Source organism: Pyrus communis, chromosome 4 (genome assembly GCF_963583255.1).
Source record: "Pyrus communis chromosome 4, drPyrComm1.1, whole genome shotgun sequence".
Taxonomy (NCBI): Eukaryota; Viridiplantae; Streptophyta; class Magnoliopsida; order Rosales; family Rosaceae; genus Pyrus; species Pyrus communis.
This window is the reverse complement of record NC_084806.1, coordinates 4189981-4209945: the sequence shown is the minus strand read 5'-3', so window position 1 is coordinate 4209945 and position 19965 is coordinate 4189981. Positions and strand designations below refer to the sequence as shown.

Below are 19965 nucleotides of genomic sequence, written 5' to 3'. Positions count from 1 at the left end.
TTGACACACGTCCCCCCTTTCTTTCATCTTGTGGCTGGTGGGAAATGAGTTTCGTTTACTAATTGCTTCAAAAAACAATTGGACGAAGCTAACGATAAAGTGTTTTATTAGTACCAACAATTAAGTTCAAGAGATGTCAGATAAGTACATTATTTTAAGTGATTAATATTTTGATTTGGAGATAATTCGCATAGAATGTAAATAATTTTAAATCATATGACCACCACACAAAACCACAAGAATCAATAGTTCAGGTACAAATTTATCACAAAAACAACAGACATGACAAACCTACCGTTGATGCCTCGCATAAATGTAATTCATTTCTTGATTATTCATACAATGTAATGCAAAACTTAAGATAATAAATCGTCGTATTCTATTATGTCATTGTCACACTTATCGTATCTAGATTCTAAGTTTTTGCAATGATATGATGTGAATTGGGCAATTTGACAACCAATAATTTCAACAAATTAGTCATCATCTCTAAAGTACGCAAACAAAATACAGCCATATTGTACGTGTTATTGGGCCCCACTCAGTTCATAATTCAAACTAGTCGCCTGCCACGTGATTGATTTGGTATAATTTGTTAAGAGCACGTGGAACTCTCCATGAATTTTCTGTCACCTTAAATTTTTGATACAATATTTTATAATGTTAGTAAAAAAATTATTACTAAACATTGAGATAGCAGAGAATTTATGGAGACTCTCCTTAGCATTTCTCATTTGTCAATGTGAAAATCACAGCACTTGGGTTTTTCTCTTATCTTGACTCCTGAGGAAAATTTGGATCACACAACCGACTGCACAATCATATGTAGATAATTACTAGCACCGTATCAATAATTATGTAATTAAAGTATCGATCTTACCAATAACATGAAAAGTATGTCATAATCATTGATGTATCAATCTTGAATTGTCGGAATAGCTAACTTAGTATTCATATCAACCTTGTTGAATTGTTGAAGTAATTAACTATATATTCATATTAATTTCGTTGACAAATTGATCGACTTTACATGATCAAAGTATCCATCAATAATCGAAACTACATATTAAAAAAGTCCTCTTTGTAAACTAAAAGCGAGCGAAAAGACAATTTAGTCTTTTACACAAAATAAAATCAAGACAGTCAAATAAATTCACACAAAATAAATTTTAATTTTCTTTTGAAAAGTCACACCCAAAAGTGATCATAGCATCCTCTAATCTAAAAAATAAAAATGAAAACTTCCCTCTTCAATTGCACTTTTTTTTTTCTCTCTTTCCTTCCCATCTAAAAACAAAAACAAAAACAAAAACAAAAAATAATTCCACACGCAGAAATGAGGCGTATGCAAATATGAACGATCTAATAGCTATAGTTTGTGCAAATAAGATGCCAAGCCCAGCCCAACATCAATTTTGTAAGCCATCCGTACTTTTCAAATTTGAACTTGAGCGAGTCTCTAAAGTCATAGTTTGTACACTCTGGACACTCTAGTGCAAATTCGAAGCTCAGTGATTTCTCTCCCTCTTAACATTTAACAATTTAACTCACTAACGCAAATAAACTGCACGAGAAGAATTTGGGTTTGAACTTTTTGTGGATCAGAAGAAAACTTGAATTCATAGAAGCCGAAAAGGGCAAAGATAACAAACTACAAAACCCGTGCCTCTTCCAAAAACCCTGCTTTTCGTAGCTTAGAGTTCACCTTATCTTAAAAATGTAAATTACTGCTGATATGAACACACAATACATCTCAGACAACAGAACCAAAAAGATTCCAGTCATTGACCCTGAAGCTAGAGACGGCGAGTTTAAAGACCTCGGCCACTGGCATATGCCCGGATTGTACTGCAGGAACAGCAAAACCAGCCCCCACGGTGTTTGCACTTTCGCTCAAAGGACTGCAACCAAAACAACATAATCACACAAATGTCATAGAATGCAAAAGTTTATCATGCACATTAGACAATATTAGCATGCATATATACTCTTTCTGAACTGAATGAACTCAACCACAGTGGATTTAAATCCTTTCTGCAGCAACCGTATTCTTTTTTACCATCTTATATGATAAGGTAACATAAAAAGGAGAGAAACCGTGCACTAATATTTGGTTTTGGTAGATTTTCAAAGCGACCGAATTCAGCCAAACTGCTTGCAGATGAGAAACTAGCACAACACGAGAATATAACAAAATACAAGGATTACATCTTTCACCTATATGTACCATATTAATGGAGGGGTCCGTACCCCTTAAAAAGATAGATTTCCGCACTCCTAAGGTAGTGCTAGAACTACTACTACCTTAAAAGAAAACACAGAGGAGACTCATGGGGAGGGACCTGTGTTTCTTAAGGTTTTTAAGGGATTAACAAAGCGGGATGTATTGTGACATAAGCTAAGTTTAGGACCCTCCTAGTCATCCTGTAGTGCTAATTATTCTCTTTTTAGTTGCCTAATGTTTAAGAAATCAGGCAGCCGATGAAAGGATATTGCAAATTACATGTAAGAAGGCATACACTACGTCCTACTTCGTATGGGCCAATCAGGAAGTCAAGATCTTTGATCACATAATTCATGACTATCTTGTTTACAAGAGATAAGTTCCTATTGTATCCACACAGAATTTTTGCGGCAACTTACTTTATATGAACGGGCTCATATGCAGTAATCAGCACATCTGTATTAACTTCCTTAAGGCGCAAATTTGCTACATAGACCTGCACGATTCCAAGCAATAAACCCGAGTTAGCATACTTGCCGAAGTAAATCAGGAGTAGCACCCTGAAACAGTTTAGAATACCATACAACACAACAAACAAACATACCCTCACAATATTTTGCGCTTCCCTTCCTTGCCGCCCTTTCGAAATTGCCTACATTCAAGAACGGAAAACACGAAATTTACGACCCAAAACAAATGGCGAGAATCAAAAGTGAGAACCAGTAAGCCACGAATAACACGAAATTCAAACTGCACATACCATTTGGCCAACAGCAGTCGTAACAACAGCAGGTGTGTTTCTATAACACAATCTGGGGGCCTCCATTACGCCAGACTGCTCGATCACCTGACGGCAATTGCGAAAATAAAACGTTAAAATACAACTGCAAAACGGATCAATTAGCTGCAAAGGTTTACGGTTCAGGGTTTAGGGTTTTACCATGCTCCCGTCAGCATCTTGCTCAGTGGCAAGGTCCTGAAGAAACCAGTTGGCGCTTCCATTGTCGCCGACTTCATGCTTCAACTCCAAGAGCTCAAAGATCAAGCTTTCGTCCCGGGCGGGGTCCACAAAAGCCTCCTTCAAAAACCCACCAAAAAAATAAAATCAACAACATGAAATTAAATAAAAGAAGCAAAATTTGAAGAGTAGCAAAACCAATTAGCAATATTAACGAACCTGGTGATCGGGAACTTGCCGAATGTTGCTCACATCCTACAAATTTGACAGAAAACAAGACAAAAGATGCAAAATTTGGAATAAAATTACAAAAACAAACACAAAAATAATCAAAATATATACAAAAACTGACCTCGAATCTGAGAGGGAAGGTGCTAGTAATGGCGCCGCCGAACAAGGGGCGCTCGGAGTAGATATCTTGGGACATTTTCTTCGGCGATGGGAAACACCGAGGCAAGCGGGGTCGTTTTGTTACTTAAGAATCGGAAAACAGAGTAATATCTGAAATTAATTCGAGAAAATAAAACTGGAAGCAGAACGAAAAGAACTGAAAGCACATAATTCAAAGTGAGCGATTAGAAGTTTTGGAAGGAATCGTGGAATCTCGTACCTCTGAGAAGCAGAAGCTTCTGGTTTCTTCTGCGGAAGCTTCTGAAAGTTCGAATTCTGCTGTCCGCTGATTTTTGTGTGTATTTATCGCGTGCAGTTGCTTGAACTTCACGACGACGTAGTTCTCACGCACGCCTGATACTAGGAAGAAGAAGGAGAGTTATATTTAGAGTAAATTATAGCAATGTCCTTCAATTTTAATTAAATTAGAGTAATGGTCCTTCAACTCATCAAAATGTGTAACTACGATCATTTTCGTCAATTTTGTCAGAATTGCTATAATTAGGTTAAAGTTCATGGACTATTTCTCTGGTTGGATTAAAGTTAAGAGGCCAATGGTAATAGATTTTCAGTTGAGAGACTATAGCTGTACGTTTTGATGAGTTGAGAGACCAATAGTAATAAATTTTTAGTTGAGGGACCATTGCTTTAATTGAGTTAAAGTTAAACGACCATTGCTACAATTTACTCTTATATGCAACCGCTAATTTTCAGTGGGCTTAGACCCAATAACGAGGCCCAAAGTTAGAGACAGGTTTCAGGAGGCCCAAAACTATTTATTTTCAGCGGGCACAGGCCCAACTTAAAGGCCGGAGGCCCAAGAAGCCTTGGCTTTCAGTTTCACAGACGCGCCGAAAATATTAGATCAAAACGAAATGTGCAGAAAAAACCCACGAACGAACGCAACGGCGAAACGTTTCGTTGTTGTACGGGAAACGTGCCGAACGAAACGAAAACGAAAACCAAAAGCAAAATCAAATGGCCTCCCCCACACAATGCACTCCTGCTTTTGCTTCTCCTCCTTTCCAACCCTTCAATTCTTTAATTATTTTTAATTAATTTAATTAATCAATAATCTTTATAAACTTTTAAATCCGCCAATCAATTGAATATTATTTCAATTGTTTTCAACGCCACTGTCACGCGGCAAATCAAATCAAAACCTCCAATCACCGCCGGTCTCCTCCCTCCCTCCCTCCGCTTCCGTCGAAGCAAAAGAAGACGCAGAGCTCCTCCGTTTGTGGCGGCCATACCGAAATCGGTGTTTTGAGGCGTTGTGATTAGGATATCGGAAATAGAATCCGATGAGTAACCAGAAGAAGAGGAATTTTCAGATAGAGGCGTTCAAGCACAGGGTGGTGGTGGATCCGAAATACGCAGACAAGACGTGGAAGGTTCTGGAGCACGCAATCCGCGAGATTTACAATCACAATGCCAGTGGCCTCAGCTTCGAAGAGCTTTACAGGTTCGCTCGCTCCCTCACGCTCCTCTTAATTTCATGTATTTGTGTTTGCTGTTTTGAATTGCTTTGATTTGTTTGGAGAATTTAGATTTTGTTGATTTTTGTTGATTTAAATTTGCTAAATTCACTTTCATTGTTTTCGCTTCGATGCTTTCGATCCAGGCATAGATTGAGCATTTGTGAAGGAAGAGCTAAATTAAGTTCTGAGTGATTTGATGCCAAATATGTTTGAATGAAATGAGAATAACCTTGCTGTAGAAAGCACTTGTTTAAATAAGCAGTTATGCTACAAGTGCTTTTATTACAATAACGTCAAAAAACTTATCAAATTTAATTGCTTTCTGGAGAAGCACTTTCACCTGCGAAAGCAGTCCAAACACGCCTAAATGTGAATTGATATGCAATTGAAGAAGTGCTTCAGGATTTTATGTGATTTTGCTTCTTATTGTGAAAACGAGAATTGATATTCATGTTGCTAAAGTATGTTGTTTTATGAATTCAGAAATGCCTACAATATGGTGCTCCACAAATTCGGCGAGAAGCTTTACTCGGGACTGGTTACAACCATGACTTCTCATCTCAAAGAGATATCTAAATCAATTGAATCTGCTCAGGGTGGAATGTTTCTTGAAGAAATGAATAAGAAATGGACTGAACACAACAAGGCGTTGCAGATGATTCGAGACATTCTGATGTACATGGACAGGACTTACATTCCGAGCACTCAGAAAACCCCAGTTCACGAGCTTGGGCTCAACCTTTGGAGAGACAATATTGTCCGCTCTAACAAGATTCAGACGAGGCTTCTTAACACACTTATTGAACTAGTGCTCAGAGAACGAACCGGTAATGTTATCAACCGGGGTTTGATGAGGAGTATAATTAAGATGCTTATGGATTTAGGTCCTTCAGTTTACCGCGAGGACTTTGAGAATCATTTTCTTGAGGTTTCAGCTGAATTTTACAAGGGCGAGTCTCAAAAATTTATCGAGTGCTGCGATTGTGGGGATTATCTGCAGCAGGCTGAGAGGCGCCTGAATGAGGAAGTGGAAAGGGTGACACATTACTTGGATGCCAAGAGTGAAGCCAAGATAACGAATGTGGTAGAGGAGGAGGTGATTGCAAACCACATGCTGAGATTAGTCCACATGGAGAATTCAGGTTTGGTGAACATGCTTTTCGATGATAAATATGAAGACCTTGGAAGAATGTACAGCTTGTTCCGTCGGGTTGCCAACGGTCTCTCAACAATACGAGAAGTGATGACTTCTCACATCAGGGGAACTGGTAAACAGCTGGTTACCGATCCAGAAAGGTTGAAGGATCCAGTGGAGTTTGTCCAGAGGCTCTTGGATGAGAAAGATAAGTATGACAGCATTATTAGACTGTCTTTTAACAATGACAAGACATTCCTAAATGCTTTGAATTCCTCTTTCGAGTACTTTATTAATCTCAACAGTCGTTCGCCTGAGTTCATTTCACTGTTTGTTGATGACAAACTCCGCAAAAGTTTGAAGGGGGTCAGTGAGGAGGATGTAGAAATTATTCTCGACAAGGTGATGATGTTGTTCCGTTACTTGCAGGAGAAGGACGTATTCGAGAAGTACTATAAGCAGCATTTGGCAAAGCGGCTTTTGTCTGGTAAAACTGTCTCCGACGATGCAGAGAGAAGTTTGATAGTTAAGCTCAAGACCGAATGCGGATACCAGTTTACTTCAAAATTAGAGGGCATGTTTACAGATATGAAAACCTCCCAGGATACAATGCAAGGGTTTTATGCAAGTCATCCCGAGCTAGAGGATGGCCCTACGTTGACCGTCCAGGTTCTGACGACAGGGTCCTGGCCCACTCAACCTAGTGTGACATGCAACCTTCCATTAGAAATGTCGGAACTCTGCGAGAAGTTCCGTTCGTATTACCTCGGGACACATACAGGTCGGAGATTGTCCTGGCAGACTAACATGGGCACAGCAGATATAAAGGCTACTTTCGGGAAAGGCCAGAGGCATGAGTTGAATGTCTCCACTTATCAAATGTGTGTCCTAATGCTGTTTAATAATGCTGATCGACTGAACTACAAGGAGATTGAGCAGGCTGCGGAGATTCCCGCTTTAGATTTGAAGAGATGTCTGCAATCCATGGCTTGTGTGAAGGGAAAGAATGTTCTTCGGAAAGAGCCTATGAGTAAAGACATTGGCGAGGATGATGCTTTCGTTGTTAACGACAAGTTCACAAGTAAGTTGTATAAGGTGAAGATAGGAACTGTGGTTGCACAGAAGGAATCAGAACCCGAAAAACAAGAGACTCGCCAGAGAGTGGAGGAGGACAGGAAGCCCCAGATCGAAGCTGCGATAGTGAGAATCATGAAATCCAGGAGAACTCTGGATCACAACAACGTAATATCCGAGGTCACAAAGCAGTTGCAATCTCGATTCCTGGCCAACCCGACGGAGATTAAGAAGCGCATTGAATCCCTTATCGAGCGGGAGTTTTTGGAACGCGACAGTGTTGACAGAAAACTGTATCGGTATCTTGCCTAACGAAATCGTTTATTGTTGTCTCAGCATTTACAACTGAAAATTGTACCTCGGCCAGGTGAATGTAATGTTGTTCTGATCTCTGTAAGCTCCATTGATTTTCAATGAATATCCATTTCTTTTCCACTTGAAACATTCACTGTTTGAGCTGATCCGATGACATTTTCCGTTCCGCCAATGACATCGTTACTTAAATCAATTAACCCAAAAGTGGGATTACATTGAGATAGTTACCAGCGGAGGCAACAACATTAGCAAGAAAATTTGCTTCCAGTTATTCAACGGATCATTCAATAGAAGGGGACTCCGTCACAAGTTCACCGGCTAACACGATGTCGACGGGCTTACATAACCCGAGTTTGATCTTGATGCTTCCTTAGCGCGTTTCCAAATGAGCGTCAACGCTACTACAACACGGGTTGGGTTTGGTACCGTGGCCCTGGCAGCTTTGGACTTGAGAGTGGCAATCTTTGAGCCATCAAACAAAAACCTCCTTGTTGAAGTACAATTGTCTATAGCGACTTCCACAACCTGTGTGTAGGAAATCTAGTGGTGGGTAGAAAGAAGCCACGGCACCAAAATGGGGATCTGGAGGAAGCAGCACTTGATGATGATCACCATTACTAGTACTACAAGCCGAGGGCAGTTGCAGCCCAGGTTTTAATAAATGTGCTGCCCATACATACATCGGCGGCCTCATGTGACATGCTGACTCCGATTGCCAATCCACCACATTCAAAGAAGTTGGCGTGGACAAGTAGAAGATGGCCTGTCATTGCTTGTATGGAATCATTTGCTCTAGCATCCCAAGGTTATCTGGTTTGTCCAAAATTTTCGACATGGGACGGTTGACTTGAGCTTCAAGAAATGCAGCCCAGAGGTCGTCACAACAGATGGAATCGTCATATTGAATTGTTCCTGCAAAGGGATATAAGTGAGTGAGGGATAAGATGAAGATGTCTTTAGAATGCTGGATCTTTCGGTGCTGCTAATAGAGCTGCAGGCAGGATAGAAGAGCAGCAGTGAGATATAAGATTCAGGAAATAGCTGATAAAAAACAGAGAGCTTTCTAATTTTGAGGTGGAGAGGAGTCGGAGACAATGGTCTAATATTTTTCACTCCCGAATCCAAAACTTAACCTCTGAAGTCCGAACTCATCATCTTGCTGTAACCAGCAGCTGCATCTGCAGCTTCTTAAAAAACAGACCACACATGCAACGCTTGAAATTATATAGGATAAAACTTTGATTCCTTTATGTAAGAAAATTCCCCACAACAACAATGGGACTGAAATTGTGAATTCAATTTAAAACAAAATCTTATAATTTGAATAATATCCAATGAAGTTTTTACAGCCAACTGGGATGTGATAACTAATACAACAGAAATGTCGGTGATTATGTTTTAGAAGCATCTAGTTTGTTTTACCGCTATTTCTTGCCATAATAAGATTCAGGATGTTAGGTCCACAGCGCAATACCTAAAAACGAGAAACAAATAAGGATCAAACCAGCTTGAATTACAATCGGCAAAACACAGTGTGGTACCTTGGTTCTTTGGAAGCTATGACTCTGAAATGAGAATGCGGTTTCGAATTTCAGAGAATGTCTTCACATCTAGACCCCATAACCTGTTTATTCAAATCAAAGGTAAGTCCTACGAACTCTGTAATGAACTTATTGCGACATTGATATAACGTCACAACAGTAATACCCTTTTGCAAAAAGAATCATGAAACGCAGCACAATATGAATGTTTATATCATGATCAAAACGGGAACAAGACATGGCACAAATGCTATTTATACCGAGAAGAACTCTAACCAGCAATCGATTCCAATGGCATTGGCGCCATCCTTATCCGCAATTTTATCGTCCCCAACATGTACTGCTTTGCCAGCATCCACGTGAACTTGATCTGCAACAATCGAAGAACATAGAGAATAGCTTCAAAGTGGACTTTTAAACTGCAAGAAAAAAAATCCCGATCTCAACGATAACCTTCTTGTGCATACCTAAAGCAGCTTTGAATATGCCTGCATCTGGTTTTTCATACCCAACTTCTGAAGATATGATAACAGCATCAAACCTGCAAATGAAAGAAAAGGAAATCCTTCATTTCTTCATATAAAAGAAAACGAAGAAACCCAACGCCCTTGCGCCACGAATACAACAAATTAGTAACAAAACAGATGCTCACAGATGCAAAACATTAAGGTCCTCAAGCAGCTTCCTCAAGCGGGAGTCGAAATTCGATACAACAGCCAGCTTAACTCCAGCATCTTTGAGAAGGAGCATTGTTTCATAAGCTCCATCCGGTAGATGCCATGAGTCACCTTTCGCATAGTACTGATATAACCAACAAAAACCCACCATGGAAATCAAATCTAATTTCAAAATTCTCTTCAAAGATTCAAGCTTTGGTATATAATCATTGAAATTACCTCATAAACTTGTTCGAAATAATCGAGATTAGCACAACCAGTGGCTTCAGACACAACAAGTTTCCAAAACGGCCTCCCATCTCCCTACAATTATTGATTGATCACAACATCATTAATACCCAAAACAATTAATTAGTCACAGTAATATTCAATTAGTTGCAGAAGTTAAACCAATTTAAGAAACCTGGTAACGAAGCTTCTGAGGCCAAGGAGCAGAAAAAGCTCTTCTGAAGCCTTGCTTGATTTCAGCTGGAGTTGCAGCCACACCTGCGGAGAATTAAAACATCGGTTGTTTGAATTTGGCTCCAATTTTTAATATTGATGGGAAATTGAGGAGTGGGATTTGGATACGACACCGTATTTGGTTCCGATGGAAGCGTAAACTTCTTCGACTGGTTTTTTCAGCTGAAGCAGAGTGCCTCCGGCGTCTAACAGCAATGCGTCGTAGGCCCTGCGGCTGAAAGCCGATCCTCCCCTGCCGGAGTGGACGTACATGGAAGAGCAGCGAATGGAGTTCCTGGGGAGGTTCAAACGGAGAGGTTTGAGGGTTTTCAAGAGAGCGCCGCCGTGAGAGCATCTCATCAAGCAACCTTCCATGGCAGCGTTCTAGAGACCGTGGCATTAAGCAACGGTTTGGGTTTTACGAACAACTTTTCATTATAAAAGCAATCGTCAGCTGCACGACGTCGTTTGCAATTTTTTAAAACACGTCCGGAAAGCTTTCTGATTAAAATATTGATGTGCTTTTATTAAAACTACTTTTTCGATAAGCATTTCAAAACGAACTCTAGCCAACAGTATAACCGACTTTTCAGTCGTTAATATTTGAGGCTACTAAAAGAATTTCTACATTAAATTGGTAGGCTACACAAATAATACATTGTTAGTTTCTGTATATAAAACCCTTCTTTCAAGAACATTAGAAAGTTGGGTTTGCAACTGAAAACTACAACAGAAGAAAACGCAAGTCCCTAACTATGTTTGGAACTGAACCGCAATTGTGCGAACACCGATAGTAATGGCTGCTTGGTCTGCCCTCCTTAGAAACAATCAGCCAGCAACAGCGTTGACAGTTTTGATCGCATTAGATCTGTAGATGTTTTGTAGTGTCGAATGAATTCGCTCTGAGTGCATAGTGGTCAGTTGCAACAACAAAACCCACCAGCCGAAAGCAGCAGCTACAATCCTTTTTTGGAAAGTCTTGGGGAATCTCCATACTTCAAGCTCACTAGCACAAGATCACAGATCAAATGCCTGAAAACAATAATACAAGCTGCTAAACGAACGAAAACACAAACATGCAGAACAATGAACACCCAATTAACCTTACCTGCATAAACTATAAACAATAATCATTGTTCAAGTAATGGGTGGAGAAGGCGGTGCTTCCCTGTGCTGGAATAGCTTCGTTAGTGCTCTACGTTCACAGTCCTGCAAAAAAATTAAGAAAAAACAATGCATCCATCTCACTGGCTAACATTCTCTCATTTGTTTAAAAAACACAGCTCGAATTCAAGAAATGAGTGGCTCTGAAAACATGTCGGCCACATCTCACTGTATACAACACTTCAAGATCACAAATTGAATGCAGCATACAGTTGAAATATGATGTAACCACTATGAGAAATACATCATAAACTTCTAAAAAATTTCAATACCTTGAACATGTTTAGGTAGAATGGTCTCTCTGGGTTCATTCTTCTCAATTTTAGGTAAGTATATGCGAAGCTTAGTTGATCACGGGAGGTAAACCTGTTTACTTCATTAAACCAAAGGCAGGAAAACAAATTTGAAATTGGTGTATGTGCCCGGACTATAAATGAACCTTCAGGAACGTCTGCACAGAAATAGCACATGAAATCAGCATAAAATATCACAGATTCCAGATGAAAAGAAAACCCAATCTTTACAAATGACTAATGCTAATAAGACTCACAACTTGGAAGAGGAGTATTCGGGTCTGAAGGGTCAAACTTGGTGAGGCCATCAGACTGGTAAAATGTAAACTGTTCATCAATAGCTGTGTGATTGTACTTATCTAGACGCTTGTTTTGGAGTACCTCGTCCCAGACACAATGGCGACCGTAATGGTTGGAAATGGCATACTCTGATTTTGTGCGCCATAAAAAGTATTCAATAATCAGCATCGGATCAGTATTGAGTCGCATCTTGCTGTCAAGCCAAATTGAATACCTGAAAACAGGAATTGTAAAAATGGGGAAGAAAAATGGATTGAAAACCCAAATCAGAATTGAATGGACCTAGGTTGCCCCAAGAACTATATGGCTAGAACATGGTCTGAGAATTACCATGAATTGGGGAAAAGGCGATGTGATAAAAGTTTTGGCACCTTTCCAGTTCTGCGCATATCCTCATATGGTAAATTCTTCACTATGACTATCCTCCACAAGCCAATTCGTCCTGTATCATCAGGAACATGTCCCTCTGTTGATAGTTTTGCCAATGTTTGCTCATCCACAAACATTACAAAACAAACATTTTTCTTGGAATATTCGCTCATCTGTAGCAAATGCAAACATTTTTCGGTTACTTCTTGTCTGACACGAAGGGGTCTAATCAATAACTCAAATTTTATCAGTCAAACAAGATATCCGATGAAGTTAAAGTTCTTTTAGCGACATCTTGTTTACTAAAGAACCCACTAAAAGAGAAAAAAATAGCTACTTAACCTAAGACACTGATTAAATGATTTATAAGGATAGGATACAAAGAAGTTCAATAAGGAATAGTATATTTACCTTTTTGGTTGTAGGCCTCCTTAGAAAGTCAGAGCTTCCAAAAATGCAAGAAGATACTACAATCTTACAGCCATTCATGTATGCCTTGTCCTTAACGTGTAAATCAAATCCAGAGCTTGAGAATCCCGGGGGTCCCTTGACAAATCCACAATGCAGAGTTTGATTTTTCGCAAAGAAGGATTGCTCTCTTTCCTCAAGTGTCTGATGCCCTCCAAATCTAGGTTCGTACATATTACTACGAGAAGGTAATCCCTCTTGGTCAATGTATTCCAGTGAAAAATATGTGAAGTTCCTGACTTCCCTGGGTTCAACAAGATACTCAACTGATTCCAGTAATCCAACTTCACAAGGCAAATCTGAAAAGCCAGCATATGGGAGGAAGCAAATGGGATAAGTCATATCGTAAAATTCCCGTTCCCAAAGTATGCATCTTTTATTATCCAATTACAGTCAGTCAACAAAGTTCATATCTTTCATATGCATAAGCACCAAATCAATAAGAAACTCAAGGGTTATGGTATCAGTAGTCCTTCTACATTGCGGTTAAATGCGCTTTTTTAAAAAGTGCAATCAAGTTTACCAATGACATATCGAGACAACCATAAGGTCTAAGTATGTATCAATAATATCGACGAATTATCCACACTTTTAAAAAGTATAACAAAAATTCACGGGATCGATGTATAACAACACTTACACTTGGCACGACGCTTGCTTCTGGGTGGTTTTCCAACACCAGACGGCAAAATTTCTGGGTGAACCGAAATACTAATACTACTACCACTACCTTCTAGTTTAGCTGCATTGATCAAAACCCACATCCGTAATTACCATCGTATTAATACCAAGATGATTAAATTTAAATTTAAACAATCCAATTAACCAAAGTTGAAGTTTTTGCTGTAAATTTGCACATACCAGGAGGATGCATTTTGAAGCCGACGAGCAGCAAGTGAATAAAAAAAATGGCTGCAAAGAGAAAAACCCAGAACCAGAATTTGTTCCTGGCGATTCGACCGAGCCTCCTTCCTTTGCGAACAAGGCGAGTGCCGTGCTCACCCTGATACTTCAACAACGCGCCGATTATACCTCTCCTCATCTCCTCCGGCAACAGCGATTCGCCACCGTCGTCTATGGAGCTGTTTTCATGGCGGGTTTTCCTGGTCGGAGATCTAATGGCAACAGAGTGGCGAAGTGGGAAGATCTATCATCGCTGGTAGAGCCCCGAGCTTCCATGGGAGCGTGCAATAACGAGCGTAAGATTTTCTGTCCTCTGTAATTTGTCACCCGTCTCGTGCTGTCTGGGAAAACAAAGGGCACCTGTACCGTTTTTTTCACTTTTTACCGTTCCGCATTTGTACTTTTCACTTTTGCCACACATATTCAAATATTTCGTAAACAGCAACTCATATTTATAGTCTCTTCATAATATGCCATCTTCGTCTATTTTTTATCATCAATTCTTATTAACATGTGCGTCATACCCTTCTCGAGGACGTTCTCGTGAATACCATTTTTTTATATTTACATTTATGTTTCTATCATAAATAATTTTTGAAATTGACGTATTTCAATAATATGATTCTTAAAATTAAAAATCAATTAATTTTGTCATTGAATATGAATGCCCAAACTCTCTATATGGTTTTTCCATCGTAATTCTGTTAAAAAATCTATTGTGTGTTGAAGTGACACATATATGAGTCTCACAAGTCTAATTAAATATTTCCACGTGAATAGATGATTCATAATTATACATATATATATATATATATATATAAAGAAGTAAATAGCTACAACCAGCTGTTATTCTCACCCTTGTCGGAGATTTTGTGTGTGTGTGTGTGCATGCAGAAAATCAATAAGCACAATAAAATGCTATTCTCTCTCTCTTTCTCAGCCCTAACTCCCAGTCTACAATATCCACAACCCCAACCTTTGACCTCTACTTACCTAACAAGCCTTGTCCACACTCAACCATCCAATCTCAAGCGAATCACCTCATCAAGAACAATGATTCATAACAGTTTAAAAACAAAATCATGTATAAACACAAAATTGAAACCCAATAAGAACGTAAAAGTGATTAGAAGTTCTTCCTTCTTTTTGGTTTCAATAGAGTTTTATCTGGATTTTTGGCACACTAAAAACATAATTTCTCTTTATTAAATTTGTGAATAACGACTCGTATGTAGAATTTAAACTCAGGAAAGCGGAGCTCCAGTTTCCACATTTTTTTTTCTTGGCAATTTTCAATTTCTTTGCTCTAGTTAGCCATTCCAAAATCCTATTGTCAAATCTCGACCTTTACTTAAATTACGAGTTTTTTTTTCACATCCAAACACAGTGTTAGAGAAAATAGTCTCTTACACATGTGTATTAACAAAACTGGAAAATTCTTGAAAAAAAAAAAAAAGAGTGTCAATACTCATACACGCAAATAGACGATAATAACCTTTATTAGGGGTCAACGTGCAAGTCACGTCCTCAATATCCAACTGAATTGTGAATAAAAAACTACAAATGCTATTGTTACATTGTTTTAAATTTAGGCGATTAATGACAAAATTGATAAGTTCATGTGGCATATATGCAATTTTCCCACTTTTATTGCCCAAAAGGTAAAAGTCTTGCAACCAACGATTTTACCGGCAACCGTAAAAAGACAGCGAATAATAGGAGTGACGATCCTCTCCGATACTTTTTGTGAGAATCTCAATTTATGCATTAGTTTTCATCAAATATTATTTGTATTTAATTTTAAGTTAAAAAATTTATAACAATTTATAATCACATGATGTACGATAAACAAACGTAATTTGAGCATCTCTAGAATTTTCATAAATAGAATCAAAAAATGATCCTCATTCGAATGATAGAGAAGAGGATTCTATCTACTTTGTGGTGATCCTAAATATTTTCACATCTTACCGTTCATTATACACGGTACGTTTAGTTTTCATCAATACTATTTATGTTTAATTCTAAATAAAAAAATTTAAATAATTTCTGATCGCACGATACATGATGAATAATTAAAATACGAGGATTCTTGATGGGATCCAATTCCGAATAATAGAGCGTGAGCTGCGTGACGCTGCTGCCTTTCCAAATGTCGGTCAAAACGGTGCGCTCCACATAAACGTGTGTACATAGGGGAAGGACCAAAGACGACGCCGTCGAACAGCGTCGAGTTTCTTTAGCTCGTAGACTGTAAAAGCGGTTAGCGGCTGCGCGCGCTGCGAGGAAGACAACAATGGCGACGGAACTGGAAGAGCTAGTGGGATTTCTATCCTCTCCATCTCCAGCAGTAAGTATTTTTTTCCCACTTCTTTGCCCCCTCCTATTTTACGGTTGAAAATTTGAGAATTTGAAATTTTGGTTGCTTGATGGTTTGATTTCATCTTCTTTAACTGCCGATTAAAATTAATTTGAAGGGAAATTAACTGAAAATTACTTGTCTCTTTGATATCTTGGATTGGCTGCTTTGTTTATGAAGGTGACAAAGGCAGCTGTTGATATCGTTCGGGGGCTAACCGGCTCCGACGACGGCCTGCAGTCTTTGGGCAATTATTCGAAGATTCTGCTTCCTTCGTTATCTCGTCTCGTAGCCGGAAACAAGGTGCAATCTCACGGCTCCTTTTTTCTCTGATTAGTGATAAAATTCTTCAATTTGATGATTATACACAACTTAATGCAAAATGTGCAACTAAATTTGGGGTTTTGATGGTTTGGATACTGCGCAAGCTAGCCTGTTTGCGCGGTTATCTGATTGGTATTGATGTGGAAATAAGAAGAATTGGTTTAACATTTTTCAGGAGGTCACGGAACCTGCAGCGGAAGCTCTTGTTAATCTTTCACAAAATTCTGGTCTAGCAGCGAAGATGGTTGACATGGGAATGATTAACGTTGCTATGGACGTTTTGTATAAGCCAGGGTCTAGCATTAGCCCATTGCTGGTTATGCTTTTAGTTAATCTCACGCAGTTGGATGTCGGTGTTACTTGTTTACTGCAGGTGTTTTTCTCTTAGCTCATTTTTGATTGTCGAATCACATAGAAATATGTACTAAATAAAATGAATATAATTTGTTGCGAATTACAAGAATTTTCATTATTTTCATTGTTATACGAAGAAGGCAGATTTTTGGAATAGTCATACGCGACTGTGTTGTCCCTGAAATGTTAATAGTAATAGTGTCAATTATGTATATTTGCTAGACTGGAGACGAGAAGATGCAAGGGCTCTATGTTATGAAGCTTGTGAGATCATTTTGTAGATCTTCAGATGAAGCTAGCGGTGCGTTTTTCCTTTCAAAATTTATATGTTTTACTTAAAGAACGATATAATCTGAATGTGTAAATGATCTTTGTTACATGTGACATAATTTTCACATTGTTTTTTGTTTGCAGTCACCAATATTGACATGTTTATATCACTATCTTGCTCTGACACTTTTTGTTCCACATGTATCAGAAGATCCATTTGAGCATGTTGGTTCCATACTTGTAAACATCTCAAAGCAGGAAGCAGGAAGGAAGCTTTTGCTGGACCCTAAGCGAGGGCTTTTAAGGCAGATTATTAGACAGTTCGACTCTCCTAGTCCTTTGAGGAGGAAAGGGGTATGTATGATAGATCCCACAACGGGACAAGATAGAGAATCTTTTTTGTTGTTTACTCTATATTTCACTTTTGATTCTCGTCAGTTAGAAACAGAAGTAAAAATTACTTGTGAAAAAAACAAAAGAAGCAGGGCTTATGCTGTTGATGAACTAGCTCTCATATAATTATTTTGCGACGGTCCTTTTAGAGAGAGCTTTACTATCTGGTCATATATGATCTATCAGTTAGGCATTCTGAATGAGTTCAAAGTCTTCCAAGGGAAGCACGGGTTACTCTGGTCAAGGTTGAGCAGCCAAGCTGGTGCCAATCTAACCAAGGGAAGCTCCGTTATCAACTGCTTACTTTATTAATGAGATATTTTATTTGCTTACAGGTTTCTGGAACTATTCGCAACTGTTGTTTTGAAGCTGAGAGCCAGCTTCAGAATTTGCTTTTGATTTCAGAGTTTCTCTGGCCAGCTCTGCTTCTTCCGGTTGCTGGTAACAAGGTAGTATTCTGCACCTTCTTGACTTCTGATGCTTTCATATATATATATATATATATATACACACACACCCACACACACACACACACTTGTACACTTTTTTTTGTTCCTTCATATTTATCTGGTAAGTTTTGTCCAGATTTACAGTGAACAGGATAGATCGAAAATGCCACTTGAGCTTGGGAGTGCTCTCTCAATTGAGCGTGAACCAGTTGATGATCCTGAAATTCGTGTTCAAGCACTGGAGGCCATATACTTGATCACATTACAGGTCAGATGACAAAATATATTTTGTTTTGTTCATCCAAAAATAAAATAAAATGTCTGACATAGGAAAGATAGAAAAAATAATAATCATGCGGTTCCGTGGAACACAAATATGTTAAAGAAAAGGATTTAGCAACAAATTGCAATGTTGAGTGAGAACACAGATGTCTTATATAAGATGTGCATTGATACAATGACTTTTATAGAGTGCTTTTCTTGAGGTAAAGTGTGGAATCAGTTGAGCTCTTTCCCAGTCTACAGCTTATAGTAATAACATATTCCTTGCCGTGGATAATTCTGTTGATTTTTATTGAAAAAGAATTTGGAGGATTAGTTTTATACCCTTGTTGGAAAGATGTATGACAACATTTAATAACGCGTATGGTTCTATCTCCACCCAGGAGGCAGGTCTAAGAGCCTTCTGGTCCGTCAATGGACCGAGAATAATACAAGTAGGCTACGAAGACGAGGAAGATCTCAAAGTAATGGGAGCATATGAGCAACTTGGCGCCTTGGTATGTAAAAGTTTCTGCCTGCCCACTCACACGGACACTTCTCTTTCTCCGCAGTGTTTTCTGCTCCACTTCCTGTTGTATTATATCTTGTGAAAACTGATATTACTCCCGTCACTGTTTTACCAGTTGATTAACAGCAGCGGGACAGAGGAACCAACAACCGAGACATCCAATTAGCACGACCGATGTTCATTACTTGATCCGGGGGATCTTCTACAGGCACTCCACGCTGCTCGTTGGAAATCAAAGCGAGGGCCTTTGGTTGATTTGTGTTATTGTGTAACCGTTGGCGGTGTCAGAAGAGAAGTTTTCAGCTGCTTAGAAATAGAGCATGTGATTTAGGGATTAAATCTGAGCAGTTTATATGCTTGGAAGAAGATGAGAAGTGGGAAAGAGATATTTGCTAGTTTCATTGGTTCTTATGTAAACCTCTGCTTTCTCTGGACCCTCAAGTTGGAATATCTTAAACAATAAACTCTACTGTGTAACCGAGTGAAAAATGGGGCATACATCATGTGTTGAGAGACTTAGCAACGAGAGATATTATCTCGGTTGTACACGAGACTCTCCTCAAATTGGCCAACATAAACTCTTTCCATATCCAATAAAGTTGGTAATCAACTTATATGATTCAAGAGAAGACAACATAATTTTACACTCAAATTTTCGAATCTTAGATACTAAAGGAATGGAGATTATTTAGTGCGTTAGACACGCGGCTTGATACATCACATGTAATAAAACAATTGGTTGAAAACTTAAAAAATAAGATTTTCAAGTTTTCAACCAATTATATTATGACATTTAGTGTACTAGTTTGTGTTCTCAGTACATTGAAAAATTTCTAATTGTCATTAAATGAGGTTGATTTAATCTATTTATTACACAAATTTTGAGATTTAAACGCATTTAGTGATAATTAATAATTAATTAACTCTTGAACTTATTTTCTTGATTACAAAATTAAAATACACGTGTTACTCAACTGTAGAGGAGACAAAGATTTGAACTAACGTGCATATTAAATGAAACAATTCTTACCATATTTTTGTATCACAATTGTATATTACCTTAGGTGGCATCTGATGTAGATAGTCACATCATCTAAATTAATTAGCATTTAATTTCAAAATATTAATCAAGAATTAATAAAAAAGATTGTTAATTAAATTATGATTGTGGTATACGAGGACTCTCATTCTATAACCTAAGATTATTTAAGTGTTTTAATTAATAAAAATATTGAAATTAACTGATGTAACTTATCCAACTCATCTAGTATCTAAGATGGTAAAAAAATATGA

General features: G+C 38.4%; 5 protein-coding genes across 8 annotated transcripts; 2 read left to right on the top strand and 3 right to left on the bottom strand.

Annotated features, from left to right (window-relative positions):
* Positions 1-1578: 1578 nt before the first annotated feature.
* LOC137732224 (uncharacterized) lies at positions 1579-3914 on the bottom strand. Of its 2 annotated transcripts, none has more exons than XM_068471525.1 (8): positions 3793-3914; positions 3535-3656; positions 3402-3437; positions 3165-3302; positions 2985-3071; positions 2829-2876; positions 2644-2720; positions 1579-1901 (listed from the first exon to the last, which is right to left on the bottom strand). In XM_068471525.1, the coding sequence occupies exons 2-8, from the start codon at positions 3607-3609 to the stop codon at positions 1754-1756; spliced, it is 609 nt and encodes a 202-aa protein (XP_068327626.1). In that variant the 5' UTR covers positions 3610-3656; positions 3793-3914; the 3' UTR covers positions 1579-1753. The 2 variants fall into 2 exon arrangements, with proteins under 2 accessions (XP_068327626.1, XP_068327627.1); XM_068471526.1 differs by having other exon boundaries at positions 3535-3683; positions 3793-3813.
* A 657-nt stretch (positions 3915-4571) lies between these two features.
* On the top strand, positions 4572-7697 carry LOC137732179 (cullin-3A-like). The gene is made up of 2 exons (XM_068471478.1): positions 4572-5037; positions 5537-7697. Exons 1-2 carry the CDS (start codon positions 4877-4879, stop codon positions 7572-7574), a joined length of 2199 nt encoding a protein of 732 aa, XP_068327579.1. The 5' UTR covers positions 4572-4876; the 3' UTR covers positions 7575-7697.
* Positions 7698-8823: 1126 nt separating this feature from the next.
* LOC137732180 (uncharacterized) lies at positions 8824-10670 on the bottom strand. Its single transcript, XM_068471479.1, has 8 exons — positions 10371-10670; positions 10199-10281; positions 10015-10098; positions 9771-9919; positions 9586-9659; positions 9395-9488; positions 9119-9201; positions 8824-9051 (listed from the first exon to the last, which is right to left on the bottom strand). Exons 1-7 carry the CDS (start codon positions 10609-10611, stop codon positions 9135-9137), a joined length of 792 nt encoding a protein of 263 aa, XP_068327580.1. The 5' UTR covers positions 10612-10670; the 3' UTR covers positions 8824-9051; positions 9119-9134.
* A 172-nt stretch (positions 10671-10842) lies between these two features.
* On the bottom strand, positions 10843-14062 carry LOC137732055 (probable hexosyltransferase MUCI70). 3 transcript variants are annotated; one of them, XM_068471350.1, is made up of 8 exons: positions 13692-14062; positions 13471-13572; positions 12774-13129; positions 12324-12535; positions 11951-12207; positions 11673-11851; positions 11345-11445; positions 10843-11268 (listed from the first exon to the last, which is right to left on the bottom strand). In XM_068471350.1, exons 1-7 carry the CDS (start codon positions 13870-13872, stop codon positions 11374-11376), a joined length of 1359 nt encoding a protein of 452 aa, XP_068327451.1. In that variant the 5' UTR covers positions 13873-14062; the 3' UTR covers positions 10843-11268; positions 11345-11373. The 3 variants fall into 3 exon arrangements, with proteins under 3 accessions (XP_068327451.1, XP_068327452.1, XP_068327453.1); XM_068471351.1 differs by having other exon boundaries at positions 10843-11242; XM_068471352.1 differs by having other exon boundaries at positions 10843-11238.
* Positions 14063-15919: 1857 nt separating this feature from the next.
* LOC137731701 (uncharacterized) lies at positions 15920-19071 on the top strand. The gene is made up of 9 exons (XM_068470886.1): positions 15920-16083; positions 16273-16395; positions 16592-16789; positions 16993-17071; positions 17249-17394; positions 17769-17882; positions 18019-18150; positions 18548-18661; positions 18788-19071. Exons 1-9 carry the CDS (start codon positions 16030-16032, stop codon positions 18836-18838), a joined length of 1011 nt encoding a protein of 336 aa, XP_068326987.1. The 5' UTR covers positions 15920-16029; the 3' UTR covers positions 18839-19071.
* Positions 19072-19965: the final 894 nt, after the last annotated feature.